Source organism: Corapipo altera, unplaced genomic scaffold (assembly GCF_003945725.1).
Source record: "Corapipo altera isolate COAL_440 unplaced genomic scaffold, ASM394572v1 150, whole genome shotgun sequence".
Classification (NCBI taxonomy): domain Eukaryota; kingdom Metazoa; phylum Chordata; class Aves; order Passeriformes; family Pipridae; genus Corapipo; species Corapipo altera.
In genome coordinates this window covers 2,741,024-2,753,306 of record NW_020884941.1, presented here as the reverse complement: position 1 = coordinate 2,753,306, position 12,283 = coordinate 2,741,024, and the positions used below count along the sequence as shown (strand labels likewise).

At 43.7% G+C, this 12,283-nt stretch overlaps 1 protein-coding gene across 12 annotated transcripts in view; it reads right to left on the bottom strand.

Moving 5' to 3' along the window:
• Positions 1–12,283, bottom strand: part of DEPDC5 (DEP domain containing 5) — a 45,193-nt gene that overhangs the window by 18,483 nt on the left and 14,427 nt on the right. For 8 of the 12 annotated variants that reach the window (XM_027661669.1, XM_027661668.1, XM_027661667.1 and 5 more), the window contains 9 exons: positions 11,706–11,926; positions 9,971–10,174; positions 9,374–9,509; positions 7,663–7,760; positions 4,447–4,512; positions 2,966–3,149; positions 1,748–1,908; positions 588–705; positions 251–418 (listed from right to left, as the gene is read on the bottom strand). In XM_027661669.1, coding sequence (XP_027517470.1) covers positions 251–418; positions 588–705; positions 1,748–1,908; positions 2,966–3,149; positions 4,447–4,512; positions 7,663–7,760; positions 9,374–9,509; positions 9,971–10,174; positions 11,706–11,926 — 1,356 coding nt within the window. Of the gene's footprint in view, positions 1–250; positions 419–587; positions 706–1,747; positions 1,909–2,965; positions 3,150–4,446; positions 4,513–7,662; positions 7,761–8,934; positions 9,048–9,373; positions 9,510–9,970; positions 10,175–11,705; positions 11,927–12,283 lie in introns of those variants that run through there. The other 4 variants (XM_027661671.1, XM_027661672.1, XM_027661677.1 and 1 more) reach the window with 2 other exon arrangements.

Sequence of the window (12,283 nt, the reverse complement as noted above, 5' to 3'; positions counted from 1 at the left end):
TTTGGAAGAAAAAAAAATTCATGCTGAATTTTGTGATCAAGACTTGGTCTCAAAGATCAGATAATGCACCAGCAAGAGAGTGAGGTTCCTACAAGGCAACAGCTGCTACCACCAGACAGTGAAAGCAGGCCAGATTTTCTCCCTGGAGTACTGAGCATTTGTGGGCCGAACTTGCTGATGAAATTTTAGGTCAGAAAGGAAAAGAGGCAATTAGGACACAGAACAGTCTGGATGGAGAAGGAGATCTCACCTGAAATCCTCTGAGCCAGCAGAGCAGATATACTGATCCAAGTAATTCCACTTGTACTCTTCTAGTCTCTCATGGGAAAATTCTACCCAGCAAGAGACAAATTCAGAGTCAGAGTGTGAGGGGCACAAGCTGTAGGTGTAGTTTATCTGAGCAGATTCGTATGGATACCTAAAAGATCAAACACAAACGTTAATCTCAGTGTTATCAAGTGCTGCTCTTTCTTCTCCTAGAGAGAAAGAAGGTTCTACAGTATGTTCTTTCAAGCAAGCACAGACAGCTGGAAAAGAATGTTCATCTGAACACTGGCAGCAAACTGCTCAAGCAGAGAGATACTCACTTGGGTAGGTACCGAGTCACGGTGATGATTTTGTCTTTCAAGGTGACTTTGTGGAAAGTACGGCCCATACTCAGCCAGTACTGATCTTCCTCCTCAGCTCGATTTCTTGATACAAGACCTAGTTGTGAAAGGCAAACCCCTTTCAGCTTTTTGCAGCAGTCAGATTTTAACAATAAATTGTGCCTACAGACTCCAGAATTGGAGTCCAGAATTGGGCTTCTGAACTCAGGACGAACTAAAATCCATCTTTCAGGCCACAGTTTTAGGAAACACTTGTACAATGAGTCTTTTGTTCTTACAGTTCAGGTTTGTTGGTATCATGACCAAAGAGGAGCATTCAGGATTCATGTGCCTCCCACATGGAACCCTCTAGTCAGACCCACCAGTAAACAGCCCCAGTGAAGTGTTGAGCACCTGATGTGATGGGAAAGCTGGGATCCACTTTCACTTCCTCCCTGTGCCTTATTCCTGGAACTAACCTCTTAAGCTTGACCCATAAGGTAAGGAGCCTTGCTGCTCATTCCCAAAACAGAGATTAACAGTGTATCCCATTTATGTGTATTCCCTGCTCTAAGAACACTGTGTCATGCTGACTTGCCAAGGGAATATCCAGAAAAAAAAAAAAAATCAGAAGTCAAACAGCGAGTCAGATTCTCTCTAAGAAATATGATACTCCCTTAACCCACCCCAGTCCTCTGGGGCTTAACTCAGTTTAGCTGACTCATGGTTTCAGGACAATGAAGCTTTGCCTTGGACCTCCATAGGTATTCTAATGTTAGAAAACTGCCTCCAGATACACACATGTGGAAGCTTTAGGTCTGTCTTCTTCCAGAGATGTGCTCTGCACTCACCATGTGACTTGTGTTTAGGAGTTATTCACCCAAAGAGCACTGAAGCCATTGTTCTTTGGGTTCACCATCATGAATATGAGGCCAGTTTCTTAATAAAGTTAAAAAATCCTGCACCTGTCCCTTCACGGTGCAGTCTTTGTGCTGCCCCAGACAAGGTTCTCTCCCTGCAAAGACTTCCAGGTAACATCAAGGAATGACAACAAAAAAACAAAACAGAGGGCTTCACTGAGCACCTGTGCCTAATTCAAGGTAACTGGGACTGGCAGCAGGAAAGACAAAAGAGGGAATTGTCAGTCGTGGGTCACTCACCTCGGCTGTAGAGGGGACTGCTGCTCAGGGGGGGTGGCACAGCTGGGGCTGGTTTCTGTGGCTTGGGTTGCACAATAATTTGATAGCCTTGCATGAGGCGCTGACAAATAAACTCCTCAAACACCTGCTGGGCTGTCATCTGCACTCCTTCCTCATCCCTCCTGGACACAAAGGGCAAGCAGACCACAATAAGGAAGCTGACACAAACCTATTCTTAGCTCTGTGCTTCCCAGCTGAGGGTTTGTGCCCGTGCAGGGCCCTGGTCAGTGCCTGGGAACACCTGCCTGTGGGAGCAGGAGGGAAAACGGGCACCTTTGGAAATCAGCTGTCTGATTCCCCAGAGATGAGTTTTCCAGCACTTTGCAGACAGTCTCAGGGCAGTTTTTGTCCATGTTCAGCAGAGTTCAGAACTGCCAGTGGGCAGCAACACTCCAGCCTCTTCCACAGTGGGAAGTGAGAGCAGAGAGGGATTAAAGACACATCACTGTGGCATCTTATTACAACTCCTTCTGCTCTGAACTTCACCTTCCTGCTGCAAAGGGACATTTGACATTCCTTTTAGGTGTTTCTTCATTAGTCCTGCTACTCCCTACGTATTATTTCAATCACCCTGACTAATATTTTTGTTTTGTGCCCATAAAGCAGCAACATGAACAGGTCTTTTGATGCCTTACAAGCTGTGGAAAGTCTGAAAAATGCTGAAGATGATGAGAAAGCTTCAGTAAAAAAAACCAAATCAATTCTATTAAAGAATAGTTACCACAGACCTCTGAGACAAGCTGAGAAGTTCTATTTATCCTACCAGCACTGTTTTCCAGCAAGATTCCTTAAGCTAAATATCCTTGAGAGTAAGGATAAGCATCTTAAACACTACATGTCCACGTGCATTTGCTCATTTAGTGTTTCCAAAACACTTGCTGGAAAATACATTAACAAAGATGACAGCTTGAGGTTGGGTATTTTGATTGAATACAACGACAGAAAAGAGATGCAAATATTTGTGCACTAATTCTAACATAAAATCTACAGGACACCATACTGTGGGATGGTAACATCTGAAAAGGTGCAACGTTATCACAGGAAAAAGACAAATCTAAATATTCTGCTGCTCTGTTAGGAATGCATCCTTCACTTGCACGGGTTCCAGTGATCCTCTTCCATCACCTGCTCCTTAAGCACTTGGATTCAAGGCATTTACAGAGAAGGTGCTGGCCAAACCTGTCAATGTCAGCCTCTGGGAGCAGGTCATAGCAACCCTCCGTGTAATCGTTCTGCAGGCTCTGCCGGTCCGGGAAGTAATCGGTGGTGAGGGGGAGACAGGCCGGAGTAGTGAGGGATTTCCAGTCCACTCCAACTGTACAACAGAAGCCTGGCACTACGGGGGGAGCAGACAGCGTCAGAACTGCCTCGTTGTGTCATGGGGGGCACACAATGGGGGCGTGGGGGGGCACCCAGGAAAAAACAGGGTGCAGAGGAAGATGAAAGGAGTGCGTGAAGAGGAACGTTAGAGCGAATGAGGGACAAAAAACAGGGTTGGTGTAAGGTCAACAGGGACAAAAAGGGGGGTGGAATGGGAAGGGAAAAGGAAAATAGGACGGGAAGAAGGGAGGGAGAGAAAGAGACAGAGTTTGTTAAACAATGCAGTGCACATGCTGCTCAATCCCATCATGCAAATGGCATTCACAGTTAATACATTTAATTGTCTCTTGATTGAAAGCTAGAGCTGACACAGCCACTGCCCTTCCAAATTACAGCAAGTCAGGTGCAGTTACTGATTATTAATAAACAGATCAACATTTTAAGTCTGAACAAGAAAATCAGACCAGTTTTGAATCCTAGACAACTGCAGAAGGAGCTGGAGAGGAGGAGAGAAAGAATGACAGACCAGCCACTTTCTGGAATAGTACAATAGCAGAAAAGGGAGCATTTCTACAGTTATAAAAACAGAAGACAGATCCAGAGGGGTGGGAAGACCAGAAAAATAGCAACTTGGAAAGCAATCCTTTCCCACACCCTTTCCTAGAGTTATGCTGCAGTTTTGAGATTACAGAGATCTAAAATGAGACATTTAACTAAATTATACCAAATCATCAGCTCACCACTGCACTGCATTCTGACCTGACTCAAACAATCTGTATCAAGGCCCCTGGTCAAATACTGATTCTTAACTTTTTTGTCACAGAGATCCTACAGACATTTATTTTACTGTAAAAGTGTTAACACTAATGGCAGGAACACTGCACAAGAAACTAATACGGGACAGACTGCTGTAGAGAAAATGTTACTTAGGCAGTCACACACTTGTTTCTGTGTGAGGTAAAAGCAGATATTTCTCAGTAAACAGTACCAAATGCAGAAAGTGACTGAACTACTTCAGTGAGCTGGTGCCAAACAAACTTTTCATACTGAGAGGCAGAGATGAGTTCAGCACCTTTTTGCATAATAGTCTGGTAAGGAAAGAATTTCAGATGTAATGCAACAACCAGCTTCACAAGAGCTACAGAACTGCAATCCCAGTGAGACCCAGTACAGGGAGATCCTGCAAATTACTGCAGGGCAAAATAAACCACTGCCAAAAGCCAAGGAGGCTCCTCAGTTTCTTGCCTGCCACCTCCTGATGCCTCTATATATGAACATGCCCTTTCTCTCCCCATCTTCCCACCTATGCAAACTCTCTTCTAAACCTCCCTCTTGCTTACTTGGATCTGGAGAGTTAGAGACAGCATCTTCCAAGGAATCCTTGTTCTGAGTTTTGAGGTTCACCCCTACAAGAAAGAAAGATGTGTTTTATTTTGAGCAATTATGCACTTGCCTTGAATTTCAAATAAAAATAAATCAAAAGCATGCTGATGTTTTAAGATACAGCATCATTTTTTTGCTTGTGAAGAAGTCAGGGTTCTGCACAGCAGAGAAAACCACGAAGTCAATTAATGAGGAAAAAAATATATCTTGGATCAAATTCGGACATCTCACTAGAAGTGCTCAGTAGCTAAAAAACAAGCAAAAACCACCTCCCCAAAATAGTAAAACACATCTTGAAAAGTAGATGTCAAAAAAAAGCAAATAAAAAAAAAAGTCACCTGAAATATAATCATTATCCAAAGCCAGATTTTTTTTTATTTGTTTTCACATTTTATGAACAAGTTAAGAAGAATTTCAGAAAACACAGGGGAAGCAAGAAAAGAAAATATAACAGACTTTCACTGTGGGAGAAGAGAACCCATATATAAGGTTCTAATTATCTAATTTATGAAAACCATAGTACAGATTTACTCCAATTCTACCAGAACATATTTCACCCCTCTACCAGGGGGCAGAGAGGAAACAAAACAATTGATTTTCAATCAGCAAATACAAACTACTCTTGTCAGGCTAAAGATTTTAGAAGTATTAATTAAGTCTTCAGTGCCCCTAAATAGGTTCAATATATTTATTACAGACTGTTTAAAAATACCATGTTCTGAAAAGGCAGCAACTTCCATCACGTTTCAGCCTGTAAGATACACCTTGGTCCATACTTCAGTAAGAAAGAAAAGTAAGGAAGTTGTTATTTATTGGGAAAGGAGATAAAATGATAGAAATGCACAGTTTTTGAAGAAAATTCAGCTTATACTAACGAAACTAAAGACTAATAAGGGATCTAATACCAGTGAAAACTTAAGTTTTGATTAGGACTTAAGACACTATGATTCCTCCCATTCTCAAGTGGCTTTGTTCTAAGCAGCCTGTTAACCTGGAAAACAGAGACTGAAACTGTAGCTCAGTGAAACTAAGCCAGCAGGATGCTATGGTCCCCCCTTGACCAGTTGTTCCCAGTCCCCATGTCACATCTGTCTGTATTTGCATCCATGCTTGTGTGTTTACAGTGCAATAATCCACCCAGCAAAGACAAACCCATTTGGAGCAGTTCCCTGAGCTGGTACAAACAGCTGCTGTGGCACAGGAGAGAAAATGAGCAACTAAGGAGACAAGAAAAATTGCTGCCTTCAAACCATTTACCAAAACACAAATTTCAGGAAGCCCCCAAACATTTCAGAGGAGCAGTTTTAAAAAACTAGCTTGTGTGGATTTACCCAGGAGATTGGTACCAGCACCAGAGCTGTTACCCTCTCACAAAAAGGGTGGTCATCTGCTTCCATGGTGATGCCAGGGAAACAGTGGAGGAGCAGTTCTAAGTGCCATTCACCTCTCACCAATTCCTGATGCCACCTGCCATCCACTTCGGGAACTGCAACAAGATTATTCGCTGTCACCTCCCATCTGCGGGACAATAGAGACAAACGGCCAGGGAAATACATGGGGTCGTTTTTCACTCTGAAGCCTGTGATGCAGCAAAACGTGCTGCAGCAGCAGAGGAGAACCATAAATCATAGGTTTGGAAATTAAAAAAAAAACCAAAACGAAACCACAACCCCCCCCAGGCTGTTTCATTTCACAGGTGACTCAAATCATAAGGGAGAAAGCCAAGTCCCCAAATTCAATCAGCAAGGCCCAGAGTGGCCCCTACAGATGGCTGGGGGGCAGTTAGGGCAGGTGCTCAGAAAGGCTTCCACAGGGACACATTAACTTCTGCCACATCCCTGATTTATACCCCATCTACAGACACAGGGACTGCTGTACAATGCAAGCACATCCACCGCCAGGATATGCTCTGCATTTATGTTGTGCAAACTGCATCCAGCTGAAATGCAGTCTGGCAACTGCAAGAACAATCAAGGTCTGTCTGGAAGGCAGAAAACAAGACAAACAAAGCCAAAAAATTAAAGGTATTCAGATGAAATTCACAGAAGGAAACGACAGAAAATCACTTTTAATGTGACTACGTGAACACAAGACGTGACACCCAAGAAAATTGAGCAGTTTAACTTCTTTATGGCTCTGCAAGGTGTGAGCACAGGGGAAACAAAGATGGTTTAATCCAATGTAACTCAGAAGGGTAAATTAAAAAAAAAAAAATCTCTAAATTGGTTTTGAGAAAGGAACCGAAGTCTTGAATGTTCTGGTCCAAAAGATGGCATTTTTTTGATCGCATGTCCATGAAAGTAGAGGGTAGGTCACAGAAAAACCCCAGAGAACATAGCAGAATGTTTAGCATGGATTATTGTTCCACTTACAGGGCCCAAAAGAAAGGCTGAGAATTTCTAGTAATTCAGATGTGTGGGTAAGGTAAGAAAGAGACACTACTATTCAACTGAAAGTACAGACGTGTCTTCTCTCAGAAGTGTGTTGAAACATTTTGGGCTGTGTGGACAACATTTAGCATAAGCAGCACCATCTTCAAAATGCTTAAAATCTGGAGAAAGTGCATTTGTAGACACTGATAAGAAATGCTGGAAAACACTGAATCCCAGAACTTACCATGTAAAATAAACCTGCTTTTTTACAGTTCCTCTCAAAACCTAGATATGACCAAACTTCATTCTTTCCATCAGCTTCCATATGTAATATATATAAATATATATATACACAAACAAATTTCTTCATCCAGAGGGGTGATAACTTAAAGCAATGCCACAAATTTAAAAAAAGTTCTGAACACCAGTGCATATTTAGTTATTTTTCGTGTCTAGACATCAGTGTTTTGTTATTGTGGAACTCAGTAACTGCCTGAGTTTATAATAGGTAAACAATGAGCATCTTTCTATAATAAAGGTTGCAAGACATACCTAGAGAAGTAGAGACACGTTAACCAAAGCAAACCAAAAACAACAAACCAAAAAAACTACCACACACCAAGAAGCCCAAGTAAGAGCATCAACAGATCATTCAACTCCAAAAAACGTTTTTCCATTATTGGCTCTTCCTCCTTGGCAATGCCTGTGCTCCCACCTGCCGTGACTCCTGCCCCTGTTACCCTGTCACTGACAGGGATGGGCTTGTTCAGGGCTCTCCCAGCTCCAGGCTCTGCCCCTCACCTGCCCCGTTGTTCCCAGCCAGCCCGTTGGAGAACTCCTCTGTCCCACTGAAGCTCAGGAAAGAGCTGCTGTCCCCCGGATGCCGAGAGCTGACGTGTCTGGAGGAAAACAAAACAGACCTTCCTCACTTGTGCCATTCCCTGCTTTTAACAAATACAACCACTACCAGGCCCCCAGCCCTGCTGCCTCAGCTGAGCCCATGGTGGATCCCAGCTCTTCTCCCAGTGTTTGCAGAGGTGGCAGCACAGACAGGTTGTACCAACATCCCCCATCTGTCCAGGCTGGTTGTTCCCTGCCTCCAGCAATAGCCAAAGCACTGCCTGTGCAGGACAGCAAAGAACCAGCTACTTGTGTCCTCCCCGGAGAGAAATAAAGCTTAGCTGGTTATTTACAGATCTGATTTTGTGCTCCATAAACCTCACATTCCAGACTGAGCCAACTGCTTTGGATGAGCACATCATCCACAGAGACGACAAAGATCCAGAAAAGGAATTGTCAGGAATATGACACAAGAGATTGGTGAAATGACAACATGCTTTAGCACACTAGGATGTACATAGCAAGTCATAAAATGGTTTTGTTGGTTTTTTTCTTTTAAAGTAAGAACTAAGGAACAAAATCGGTGAGGATGACAATTATGGAAATTTATGGAACACGGGGATTAGAGTATTGGAAAGGAAAACACAAAGTATAAGGTAGGACAACGATTTTTCTATAAAATGAAAAACAAAAATCCAAACATGAAAAAATAATTAGGCAGTGCAATCTCCTGAAGGACTGCTTGAAGATAGCAGGAAAAATACCCTGAAAATCAAAAAGGCAGAGGATACCAGCAATGCCTTCACTCACCCTGGACATCCTGAAACAATACATAAGGTGAATTTCTATAAGTACACAAGAGGAAAGAAACACACAGCAGGAAAGATAATCATCAAAGAAATTAACTTACTGAGAATTCTGAAGTTGCCTAAGCTACCAAAATGGTTTTGATAAGGAATATTTAACCATGAGTGAAAAACACAGAGAAAATGCTATCAGTAAAAGAATAATCAAATAAACAGGTAAAACAATAACTGGAGACTGGAGAAAACTTGAAAAATGGCCTTGGTGAAGGGAACAATGCAATGTCTCTCACTGTAAAAACACTTTCTCACTTCTCAGAGCCAAGAAACAATATAAGTTCCCATCACTCACCAAAGCTTGTTTTTTAAAAGGAGAGAAGTTTACAAACATAGGTACTTTGTTTGCCGTGTTTTGAAGGGTGTTTCTTACCAGCATGGGGAGGACAGGACTGAACAGACAGAACTGAAATTGCTCAACAGCTACTGTGAGGCAAAGCTCTGTCCTGTGCTAAAAAATGTTCTATTCTGGGATGGAAGTCTCAGCTATTGGGATAATAAGACAAGAATTAAAGGTAAAAGTTTTTATAGGGCAATTTTGAACAATTCCATGAATGATGCACTATATTGCTTATGCTCTGCAAGCTCTCTGTGATAAACTACAACCCTCCCCAAATTAGAGGAAGTAAATCAACTCCAGCTTTGCCAAGAGAGCTTTGTATCTCAAAATTAAAGTAGATCCTGCACATGTGGCACTGACACAAAACACTATTAAACTCACAACCTCTAACTCCTTACTGTAACATATATAAAACTTCAAGGAAAGGGGATGTTCATGCAAAGTCTACCCAGATTCACCCTCAGGTCCTTACCTGCCTGTGGCCTCATGGTAAGCCAGCTCCAGGAGCTCAGCAGAGGAATGGGTCAGGTCCTGCTGCCCACTGCCCTGCATTTCTGCCATGTTCTGCCGGGTTTGGTGATGGATCTGGATGGCTTCTCCTGACGGACCTACAGTTACATTGGATCATTAATCACCACATCTGCACTGACTCCTCAGTTGCCTGAACCCTCCCCTTTTGCCAACAACACAGGCAGTGATAACTAATGATCATTAGGAAAGCATGTTTACAAAATCTCCAAAGCACTGAACCTCTGGCATCTCTAGAGCAGTGAAGTAAAATTTTCTTTTAAATACTTTGAAGGGCCTACTTTAGGCACTAAACAATTATGAGAACAATTCAGCATCTGAAAGTCAACCCAAATTGTAGCAACAATTCCCTTCAGGAGCTACTATAGGGTTGTTCCCCAGTACTTGTTTGCCAACAGATGTAATATTTTCCAAGAGAGGACTGAGCAGGCCTATACACTCAGCTCAGCCTGTGGTACAGTGCAGAACCAGAGTGGTTCTCTCATTGTGTTAAAGCTCAGGCAAGGAAGCAGGAAAGCAGTGTGATATTCTGTTCCCTTACCCACGGGAAAGGTGTGCATCCAGCGGCGCCGGTTCGACGTGAGCTTCATGGGCATGCGGGAGGGGGCGAAGGGGTTGATGAGGGCCCTCTGGGGGGTGTATCCCCCCGGTCGGATGTGCAGCATGGATTCGGCACTGCCCACGTGGAACCTCCCAGGGGCACTGGAGTCCCGCTGCTGAGACTCCAGCATGTTCTCAAGGACGTCTAGAAAACACAGCACCGAGTCAGAGGGAGATGGCGCAGGAGCCGAGCGAGGGAATGAACTGCTCAGGGATGGAAAGATCCCCCAGGGCAGGAGGAAATAAGGAGAGCTGAGGAGCAGGCAGGGAGAGAGGCTGAAAGCAATTTCAGTCCAGCCTGAAAAGTACAACATAAACAAGAATCCAGACAAGAAAAAGCATTATTCCATCTGCCATTACAGCATTGCTGAGAACTGTGACACTAAATGAAGCCATGAAGAAACCACTTGCCAAGTCAATTATGAAGAATTTTTCAGAGCTTAGAGAATTTCTGAGAAATAAAAACACCAGAAACCTCAGGATGAATACCAAGGACATGGCAGAAGCTACAGCTGAGCAACACATGCCTTTTCTGTAATATTCAGAGTACTGAAATCAGGGATTACTCCCAGAAGACATGGGATGTGACCTCCACAAGATAAGTTCGTTGTCACTACTGGATGTAGAATAGAGGTGCAGTTATTTAGAAATAGGAGAGAGAAATATACCACATGACTAAGTAGCAATTACTCTGCCCAACAAGTGGAAATTCCAAAGAGAAGGAAGGGTCTCATTTACTATTCTGTACTGCCATGTGAAAAACCTCAATTTCTCTCATGCTTCTCTCCCCACCACTCCTATTCCACACGTCCCTGTCCAGCTGAACACCTTCAGCTGGTCACCAGACTATCCTTCAAACTACAGGAGTAACAGAAATACCAAAAAAATTGTACTAAATGACAGTAGGTGGAAACATGAAAGGCAGCTGTAATGCCAAGTACACTGTTGAGAGCAGTTCTACATCAGTAACTCCGATTCCTGTGACAGGATAAATATGGTATCAGTGTCATACAGCATGACATGAAAAAAACAGAGAAAGCCTTCAGGGATAGAATTTGATAGAAGATGAAGCAATTGCAGGAGGAATACAATTTACCTAGAAATAAGTTGGGTTTGTGGAAGACACTGCATATTGTCTGAGAAAAAAAAATTAAATTGGAAGGGAAGAAAAAGGAGAGTGCCAGCACTGCTAACACACAGAGACAGCTCAGCAGTGCATTGTCAAAAGGAAGGATCTAGAAAGTGAGTCTTAATGACAACAAATCCCCATGGAGAGATGTTATAAGCAGGGTCCCCCAGGGCTCACTGCTAAGGCCACTTCTCATTTGACAGATTATAGGTGACCTGGATAATAAAAGTTCCTTGTGTATGTCCACATTTGCAGGCAGACACAGGAGAATAGTCAAGTACTAAAGAAGGTCACAGACAAGGGAAAAGAGTAAATCAGTGTCAGGACACTTCTATTTAGGACGAGCCAATAAAAAAGCAATGGAATTGGACAAGGATAGCAAAGGAAGAATGCACACCCAGGCACAGTTGGAGCTATGGAAAAGCTGTACCACGAGTGCTAAACAAGCACCATCTCCCCCGTGCTGGCCTGGCAGTGCCCAACACAAACTTCCACCTTCCCTTCCCTCTCCTCACCAAAGGTACCTCCCCACGTGCCCCAGGCTGACCTCTGGTGCTGGTGTAGCCCAGGGAGCTGCTGACTTCACACTGGTGCAGGTGGGGCCGTGGGATCATGAGGATGTTGGAGATCTTGCCCAGGGAGCTGTCGTCAGAGGCCTGGCTCCGCACCTCCTCCGGGGGCAGCGTGCGGCTCTGCAGGGACGGGCTGCACGACACATCATAGGAACTCGAGCTCTTCCTGGTCCGACTTTCCCTCTCCCTCACAGACCTGGAAAGGGATAGGAAAGAGATTAATTCCTGGGTTAACAAGGGGCTTGAACAGGCCCAAGTCATGTAAAGGACTCCATACTCAGCAGGTGAACTCAAAGAGGACTACAAGGAAGGCATCACTGTCTATTTTGACCATGTGGGCACTTTATACTTCTGGGCCTCAGACAGCAGAGGAACAGAACACTGAAATGTTCCCAGCATGGCTGTGAGAAGAGCACACTCGACTCCCCGTGTAATTCCACAGACACCATACCGAGCTGGTAGCACAGATGTGGCCTAGAAGATACTAGACCTGAGCCTGCAGTGCCAGGAATAGGCAGCTATAGGGAAGGTACTTGGAATTATTAACTACATT